The 9,990-nt window shown below is 40.0% G+C and overlaps 1 protein-coding gene across 2 annotated transcripts in view; it reads right to left on the bottom strand.

Annotated features, from left to right (window-relative positions):
- Positions 1-764: 764 nt before the first annotated feature.
- LOC122825176 (A-kinase anchor protein 7-like) overlaps positions 765-9,990 on the bottom strand; it is a 42,620-nt gene continuing 33,394 nt past the window's right edge. The window contains exons 10-11 of one of the 2 annotated variants that reach the window (XM_044106344.1): positions 6,309-6,344; positions 765-3,054 (exon numbers count right to left, since the gene is read on the bottom strand). In XM_044106344.1, the coding sequence (XP_043962279.1) occupies positions 2,840-3,054; positions 6,309-6,344 (251 nt within the window). In that variant the 3' untranslated portion in view covers positions 765-2,839. The remainder of the gene's footprint in view (positions 3,055-6,308; positions 6,345-9,990) is intronic. The other variant, XM_044106345.1, reaches the window with a different exon arrangement.

Raw genomic sequence — 9,990 nt, 5'->3', positions numbered from 1 at the left:
GTTCTCTTATAGAGTGAGAAAACCTGAACATGTTGATAGCATGAAACAGAAAAAAAATCAGTCATTGAGGAGTACAAGTGTCTTTCAAAAAATAACCTCTTTCAACAGAATTTGTTCATAAATGGCCGTATTTTCTGTTTTCATCGTAGTACTCTCTAGGCAACTCACTCAGCACTTGTGTGGGTGCACTCAAAGTGAAAATGCTGGTTTATAATTAGCATACTTTTAGCAAAAAAAAAAAAAAAAAAAAGAGTTTTGTAATGCTTAAAAACTGCAAATGAACCCATTAAATGTACCTGGAGTGTTGAATTTTTTCAGTTTGTAAAAGCTCTGATTAATAAACGATGGATATGTAAATTGCAAATTTTCACCTCTAAATTGCTTTGTTCCCAAAACCAATCGCCAGTGATGGTTAGGGAGGACTTGAGGTCCCATCCAAAACCTTTCGTCACAGCTTGAAAATGCTGGATATGTATGCAGCTCTCAAAAATAAAACAGATCAGGATTAAATGAATATGGATATCCACGACATTAGCATCCAGTAGCTAAAGCCGTACTTTGCCGAAATGTTACAAAGGGTTTGGTATTCAATCTTAGAAAATGTGCAACTTTAAAAGGTGCGTTTACTCCTTTAAGAACTACAAACAGACGATGTATGAGTGTCGCTCCTCTAAAATGGTTTTTCCTTCAGCATACAGGAGGTGCACAGGCAATTACAGTGATGTTTTATGTATATCTACTCCAAGGAGACAGAGAGATAGGTGTTGGTTTTAAATCTCATATCCTGTTTTATTGTTCAGACATGGCAGAACAAGATGTACAATACACGATACAAAGAACACACACTCATACACACATCTCCCAACATGCATGTGGATACATGGAAAGACAAACAAAAAAAGGCCCATTTGTCGTTGACACAGGACAAAATGGTGCCTTGATTGATACAGACAGGAGCTTCTAAAGGGATCCACTGATCAAACAAGTCTTGCACATGATGTGAATGAGAACACACACAGATGCACACACACCACACACACACACGCAGGCTTTCAGAGACAGACGAACAGTCACAGAGGCAAACAGGAGAACTTTTGCATTTAAAGGGGATTTTTCATGGAGATTTAAGGATCTGGTGACAGCAAAAGATCAAAGCAAACAAACAAAAAGCCTCCAAAGTCCACCTTGAGACAGAACGAGCTGCTGCCCACAGTGACGGTGGTTCAGTGGATTTCACAGGGACTGAACTGTAATTTCAAGCTCCAAGCTGTTTGGATCCAAAGAAAGAAAACTGCAAATAGCTTGGATTCAACACAAAGGCTGTTTCCACGTTTGTTTGGTAGGGTTTTTTTTTATTTTTTATTTTGTTTTACTACAAAATTTTAAACCAAAGGTTGAAATTTAGAAGATATTATCATTTAGAAATGTTACCTACTTATCATTACGCCAAGTAACTTTTAACCACAAAAATTTGTGATGCCACCGTCAAAGCTGAAATAATAATACAAAAAAACGGTTAAAAAGAAAAATGTAAAATTCTGTGCTTTTAAGATTTTCAAAAATGTAATTTTACTTGTTGATAGCAGAAAAAAATAATTTTTTTAAAAGACATTAAATTATATTTAACTTCCAGAGAACAGATTCTGCTTTCGCATGAAAGGAAATTAAACTTTAAAAGTAACGGAATGACTATTTATCTTTGTTTTATCCTTCACTGTCAAATATCTCTGGAAGCTTTCCGCGAAAATTCATTAAATAATCTGCGAAGCTGCACGCCACGCAAAGACAATAAAACCAAAAACAAGAAACAAATGAAAGATGGTAAACTGAAGAGCTTGTGAGCTTTCATTGGAATCGCTGCCCGCACACTTTCCACCAAACCAAAGCTTCTCAGATTACGATTAAAAACGTCCAGAAAGAAAAAAACGCAGAGCCTCAAACAGCCAGACTCCAGGATGTTTTCGACAAATCAGCGCAAAGAGTTTGCCTCAGATTTTTAAACGGCAGGCATAACATAAATACTCTTATCTCCACTCTTTCAAACAGAATAGACAGTAGATAGGAGAGCAATACAATGGTGTCAGTTTTGGCATTGATCGAGTACAGATGTGATCTTGGCAACAAGTCATTGTGTTGTTTTCTGGCATTCGCTGCGTCCAGGCCTCCTGAACTGTGTGACGTTAGTGTTATTAATCTATTATTTTAATGCACTGCGTGGAAGAATCTGGACGCTGGAGTCCAGATCGGCTTCAAAACCCGCCATCAGCAGCCGCCGAGCTAAAGGATTGTCACTTGGGTAATGCAGGACTCACACAACACGTAAAGCTTGTGTTTCTTTGACCTGGTGGAGGGAGACGTCTGAACAACTAAAATGCTGGAAGGCTAAAGAAAACCCATGTCCTGAAGACGGCAGCCGGACAAACGAAGGCGTGCGAGGACCAAAGTCGGACACTCTGAACCACGATTCAAGTTGGAAGAATCCGGCCTCGGTGAGTCAGACCAGCTCGGGCCACACAGTGATGAGCGGTGAAACTGACCGGAAGGACGTCTCCGCAGCGGAGCCTGCGTTTAAAGGAGTGCTTCACATACGTCCATGTCTGGACAGCGGCAAATTAATTACCAAGGTGTCCTGCTAGGACAGTCACCACTGCTAGGACGTGAAGCTATATTATCTAATTATTGAGCACTTTGCCCAGCTAGCTCGAGTGGGAAGCGTGCTGTGATTGGTTTTGGCTTTGAGGGCGGGTCTTAGCGCACTGCTCACCCTTCTTAGCCAGGCCTAGCTGATCTTGTCTGGGCCACTGGATGTTCAGAGTCTGTGCGCCTCCACGCAAACATGTCACTTCCTGTTGTCCGTGGAGGAGTTGGCTGTAGTGTCCGTCTTCGTCTCCTCCGTGCTTCCAGGCGTCTGGAGCGCTGCGGCGTTGGGCCCGCCCCCGTTTTGAAGCGTTTCCTGTTTGTACTGTTGCAAGGCGCGGCTGACGGCGTCCTCCACCAACCTCCTGCTGACCCTCAGCAGCTCGGCCTCGTCGGGCTCCGAGCGGCGGCGTCCACCTGAGGGGAAGAAGAAGAAAAAAAAATTTGATAGAACAGCAGCATTCAGCTTCTGTGCACCACAAATCTGGAACAAATAATATAAAATAAGGTTTGATTGATGATTGATTGATCGATCGAACCATGGGGTTTTTGATGCTGATGCAAACACTCCCAAATGTAGGAACAGGTTTTCAGCATCTGCTGCCATTTCGTCACTTCATATCTGTAAACAAACCACTTCAGACTCTTGCATTTAAATTGAAACCTCAAATAGAAACCCAAAGAACGATAAATCTCTCTGATTATATGCAATTAACAACATCTACTTTTCTGGTTTAAATGATTGACAACCTAATATTACAGAATGAACAGGAGGGAGTAGGAGAAGATATGAAGCCATCATTTATGGCAAAAATAGGAATGCCAGTTTTACCTCAACCCTGCCTCCTTATGTGTTTATAGAGTCTTTCAACATGATCCCACTTTATCATATAAAAACCACAAATATCAATGTATTTTACAGATATTTTCTGTGGTAGTTTGGCACAAAGTAGTGCCTAACTGTGAGTGAGTTAGAAAAATATTAGGTTTCCCAAAAACAAGTCTGGAATACATTATATGGTATATAAATGCTAGCGTCTTGTACGTGTGTAACTGACGAGTCCAAATGTGTGTAACCTGTTCAACTTCCAAAAAAAAGGCTAATTGCTCGAGAAAGTCTCCGGAACGAGAATCTGCAGAGCTGCTGAAGGCTTTGAGGGGAAGTGCTGCGCTGGTCACGTTAGCAAACCTAAACGGAGAAAAGCTCCAACTCTGGGAAGAGTAAACCCAGATGACAGACGCAACTCGACACCAGAGGATCCGGACTATCAAAAACAGCGTTGCGATGAGAAATCACAGAGCTGTGACAGCAGAGTTAAAGTGAGAACTTGTTAAGTCTGTTTTAAACAAAAGAGTTTGTCAAGAGCGCCCTGCAGGGCTGCTACTGTAAACATTTCTATTCTCCAATTATTGTTGAAAAGAACATAAAACCGTAGGAGAGTTGACAAACACTGCAGATAAAGAAAAGAATGTTATTTCTTTCTGCTAAAGATCTGTCTGTAGGAGTCTTGAGTTTTCCCCCCCGTCTCCATGTAACAATCACAACAATAGGCAATAACTGGGGCAACTTTTATAGGATTTCAGTCAGAGAACAGAAGCAGTCGTTGTGAACGATAACGTCAATATTGTTCACTTTAACTCAAGATTCAAGTCACTGTCAACTGAGTCGACCGCATGTCAAATATGACTGCTTCTTACTTTAAGAGCAAACTCAGTGAGATTCAAACACTAGTTTGTTTGCTAAACCTCATATAGAAGTATAAACTTTCAAACCTCTAATCAAGTAGCCAGTTTTTCGCTCCATCATTTGGAAGAGTTAAACATTTTTTTAATGATCCGCTTTGCAAACATTTTGAGTACTTCTCATCTGTAGGAGGTTTCTCTGGGTTTTTTTTTCCATTTTTTTCCCCCCTCAAATACATTTAGATAAATGCGGAAAATTATTGTTATTATTCTGAAGACAATATATGAGCATCCTCGCTAATCATAGTCTGAACCAAGCCGTTAAAGACTGGATGTCTCCACAGAAGAAAGGATGTTATGACAACCGTTATCTCACAGCTCCGGTGAATTTTGCCATTTTTTTTCCAGTAATGAGAAAAAAATATTTCTTTAGCCCACTTAATTTCTGGATCACTCTGCAAAGGCTGCAGGGAAAATGAAAGGCGAACAGAGGGGGAAAATTAGGGAAGACGGACCGCCCAGCCAGCAGCGAGGAGAAACTGTAAGACGGACATAAAGTCAATAATTCATGTAGAAATACAGTTACAGTTGGGAGGCAGGCTGCAAGCCGGGGCGGCGAGTAATAGAAAAACCAGGCAGCAATTCGGTTGGTCCGAGACACACACACACACACACACACACACACACACACACACACACACACACACACACGCGCACACACACACACACACACATCTCTGTTATAATCACATCATCATCTGATTACTAAAGACTGGATGGAGATCCTCCAGCTAATCTTCGCTGGCCTAAAATCCCACTGGGTCTGTAGGTTTGTTTTATCATCGGTCAGAGTCGGGGCCTTTTTATGCTTTATAGAAAAACAGTGAATGCAGGAAGAAGAGTGAGATAGCCTGAGAGGACGACGAGGTCCACAACGGTCAGAATCAAATCCCACGGAGAAGATTAAAAAGCCTGCTCCTTTCTCCTTAGCGTTTCGACCTCACATCTTTGTTGTTGTCTTTGCTCATTCACAGATCAGTGATTTATTATTTACATGAAAACAAATCTTAAAGGCGCAGTTAGCTACAATAAAAGGAGGATCAGAATCCTAAGCAGCAGAGAGAAGAACAGGGAGAGAGAGTAGAGGGTTTATCTTTGAAAACAGCAACATGCTGGAGTGGTTTCCACATTATGTAACACAGAAGCTTTGGTTCAATTCTGATTTGGGTGCGATATTCTTACCCAGGAGATAGTTTGTTCAAGAGAGACAAAGATGTCAGCTGGAGGACTGGAGTTAGACAATTTTACATTTTTCAAAGCCACCACACTGAAAGTGCTGCTGCGCTCCACCAACAGCGACTCCTCAGGGTTTTGAAGAAGACTCAGTGAGGTGTTCATAAAGCCCAGTGGCTATCTGCTACTTTGTGTTGGTCAATCACATGGAATCACAATACAATAAACTGTTTTCAAAGAAAACGTAAAGTATCTAGATCTGCAAACAACAATCAATAGATGTTGTTTGATTTAAAAAATGAAAGAAAGAAAAGAAATCAGCTACATTTTAGAAAACTAAAGCGTAGTCTACAAAAGTCTTTTCCTCAAAGAAACAGGCGGTGATTCTTGATGCAACAAGGGCATAAACCCAGGCAGCAGAGTTAATGGACAGTGTCCCTGATCACTTCCTGCCCAGCTGTTCTGACCAAGACAGAGGCCAGCCCTGCTCGGCTCATTTAGGCTCACTTTGAAAATGGCAAGTCGGCATCACATTCAGTTCAGTGAACCACAAGTTGTGTATCCATTTGATTTTCAGTGCAAACCATTTTCAGTGAGTGACATCTTGTAATCAAGAATCATTAATCAGACTATTATTCATTTCGATTGTGTTGGGATTAAATGATATTAGGATCTTAACTTATAATCAGAGGTAATTTAGATTACAAATTAACCCCAGTGCCTTAATTGCAGACATGTGTTATGAGTACACATACTTAAGCGCTTGACATGGATCGGACTCTGAGTCAACTCTGCAACACAAGAACAAACATCGACTGTTAAATGAGGACAAAATGAAGAATAAGAGCATGCACAAGTACAGTAAATAGAATATTAATCTAAAGAGCTGAGCAGGTCTCTGTGGGGTACAAATAAGTTGCATGTGTGGATTTTCTGGATTGTGGCGCAACGCTAGAAACCAGAAGTAGGTAGAGCATCTATCATAAAAGGCTGCATGCTGTTTAAAATATGAGAGTACATGCAATAAATCTTTGTTTTATATTAAGACTGGTAAAAGGGCGAAAATAAAACGGCACGTGAATTCCAGAAAGTAAAAGGTGGCAGATTTTTTTTATATATATTTTTTTGTCTGCAGATCATCTTCTGTTTACAAGAATCATCCACAAAACTCAAACTTTAGTCCTGATGCAAGTCAGCTTATTGCTGCTTGTCAAAGGTCTTTTCTGTGCGTTTCTCTGATAAGGGCACATATGTTTGAGTAAAAATCCTTTTATCTGAATGTTCGATCTCAACTCTGATACAATGCAAGCCTTTATGATGGCAGTAAACCTGCCCTTCATACCTGTTTCGCAAATACACAGGACTTTACGCTATTTGACGAGCAACCAGGGTGACAGCTACGTGGAAAATCATTTACGCAACATATCTGGAACACCACATGCCACACGTGTTCAAGCAGCATCCTGAACACAACATACAACACTGATGCTCTTTCACCTGCAGTGTTATATCCTTTTCTTTACTTCCTTCACCTTCTCCTCTCAGCCTTCGTGCCTTTATAATCAACCTTTTCCCACTCAGTCACTCTACCTATTATTATTATTATTTTTTTTTTTGTGGCTGGCAGTGTTGTCATGGCTACAGAGATGAGAACCAGACAGGCACTTCAACACTGAACAACAGAAAGAGGTTGCACTGACTTCCATTCATGTTTGGCAGGTTGCACTGGCTTCAGTCTCAAAGCCTCTTCTCCTTTCACACAGCTTTTACTTCGTTTTCCTCCCCGGGAACTACTTGTATTTTTTTTCCCCCCCTCCCAGACTCTTTCCGGTCCCTTTTTATCATTAATTATGAAGGTCCTTCCTTAAACTGTCAGCTGCTTGGGTTATTCAAGACGTCTGTAAAGCTGCTGGTGAGGACGCCGACATTCAGTTCAATGTGACTGACATGCTGGTGGAGTTGCTTGACATAGATTGCTCATCTAATGTGAACTTGCATAAACAATTTCAAGTAAAAAGTATATATAAAAAAAACCCTCTAATATTTAAAATATAGTGTTATTAGAGTGGTGTTCTAAATATTTTCTACGGTGAAACGCTGAACTCTTCCTGACTTGCGTTTGTTGGATTCTGAAGCTGCTTGTGGCATCCAAACATCCATAAAAGTTACTTTAACTATCTGAAAAGGTTTTATCTGTACACAGACGTACGGCATATTCTCGTTCTCATTGTACATCAAGGTTTTATGGTTACACTTTTAAAACCCAACTAAGTCTTTTGTTAAACTGTTTGTTTGATTTAGAGTACTTTAAGCAAGATGGCAAAGAACAATTTAGTCAAGTCTACAGTCTTCTGTTCTCCAGTCGCCATCTCACATATCTATTACAGTGAAATATTATGAGATATAAGCTCTACAGACAGAGCAAACACTCGTTTGGGTTATTTGCTGACCTTAAAAGAACTTTTTGCACAATTAATACCCAAAAAATAATAATCAATACACTTCGTTGCCTGGTGTAGGAGGGGAGGCAGTGAATTTATAAAGAAGCTCTTTCTGTGTGAAAAATCTTTTAAAGTTGGGAGGTTCTCCTCTGAATTAATGAATATTTTTGTGGCGTTCCCCAGGGATGGATGCTTGGCCCAAGTGTGCATCATGGAGACAATATAAGAGTACTTATCTGTCCTTCAGCTACTGGTTGTCTTGGAACAAAAATTTATATTGAGCAAGTGCGAGCAAGCAACGTTTTTAGATTAAAACTCTGAAAGTGAAAAAGTCTAAAGGGTTCAAATATACAATAACCTTAGCCAGAAGTCTCCATTCACTATGTACAAATAAAACCCAAAGAGGTCATAAAACATGATATAAAGGTTCACAGTTTTATCAGACTGAACATATTCCAAGTCTAGCACCATAACTACAAAACATTACATCAACTTTTCATTTCTTTTTATTTTATTTTGTACCCCTCCAGGGGGTCTTTTGTGGGCTCTAGTGTCTAGTATATGAAAGGAGGAAGGAGAGGGGGGAAGACATGCAGCAAATATCGCCGCGTCCGGGAGTCGAACCCGCGACAGCAGCATTGAGGACTCAAGGCCTCCAAACATGGGTCGCGCTTATCACCAACGCCACCACGGCTCGCCCTCAACTTTTAATTTCATTTCATTTGTAGGATATAAAAGTGGATCTTTCCTACAATTCATTAACTCTGCATGAGCTAGAAGCAACAGATTATCATCCAACATTCAGTTTATTCCTTTTTAAGGAGGAACTATACAACCAAAGGGGCTTTACACATTTCAGAGATCAGAGAGTTGAGTTTTTTTTATGCTGTACTTCTGCCTGTGAGGACCAAATATGGATTAGTCGAACTTAGGTATTCAGGCAATGAAGCAATTTAAATCACAGTAGTGATTCATGTTGAACATCTAGATACTTCATTTCTTTCTCAGCATGTAAAAGCATCTAATATAGTAGTTTTAAATGTAATACTTAAATAGAAATGGGTTTTCTTACAGCTTATTGAGATGTACTTTGACATTTACACATGACTGTTCTAAATAAACTAAGCTGGAAGTGAAATAAATGCTGGTAATTAGTCAACCATTTCTATGTAATAAATGTCATGTTTTACTGCTTTCTCATTTACTGACAGTAAATAAACGAGTGATAAAAACAGTTGAGTAGCAAAATGATATACATAACTATAGATGTATTAATGCTCCTGCATAAACATTTAGGCAGACATGGAAAAGGTGAAGAACATAATTATACTTTTACCTTCCGAAAAATAAGTACTGCTGTGACACAGTAAAAACTTCCTATATGAACCAGGAGCATAAAATGGAGAACACAAAGAGCAAAGGCTGAGATGTCGCAGGTATAAATTTGGCTGCACATTTTCTGTGCGAGTAACGGGAAGTGGCAGCGCGTGCTGATTTACGTGGTTCTGTGTGCTGCAACCTTTAAACTGCATGAGCTCAAACTCCTGCATTTTCATTCATCTTGTCCTTTATCAGCTCCAGACATCCAGAGGAGTCCATTTTTAGTCAGGTCAGTCTGCTGAATGTTAAAGCAGCTTTTTAAATACTTACCCTAGTGGAAGGAGGGTTTTTAAAAAAATTTTTATAGCAGCTGGTTATTCTTGAAGTTTATCGTTCCAGCCTATTTACTATTGGTGACGCTAACCACACACTAAGGCCCGACATGCACAGTGCATGCAGCAGCAAAAGGACCCATAATAATCCAATTAAATACTTAATCATATTCACTGGATTCATGAGACTATCTATAATGTTTATATCCAGCCTCATAATCTGCTGTGATGACTAATTCTTCCCATTTCGGCAGATTTCCTGAAAGCTTGAGCGGAGGTTTACACGGAACGCTAATAAAGCATATGTGGCACGACGAGATGGAAAAGTAGAAAGAGCAAGGGGC

This window comes from Gambusia affinis, linkage group LG22 (assembly GCF_019740435.1).
Source record: "Gambusia affinis linkage group LG22, SWU_Gaff_1.0, whole genome shotgun sequence".
NCBI classification, from domain to species: domain Eukaryota; kingdom Metazoa; phylum Chordata; class Actinopteri; order Cyprinodontiformes; family Poeciliidae; genus Gambusia; species Gambusia affinis.
Note: the sequence above shows the minus strand (reverse complement) of the source record. Positions and strands in the feature narration are given on the sequence as shown.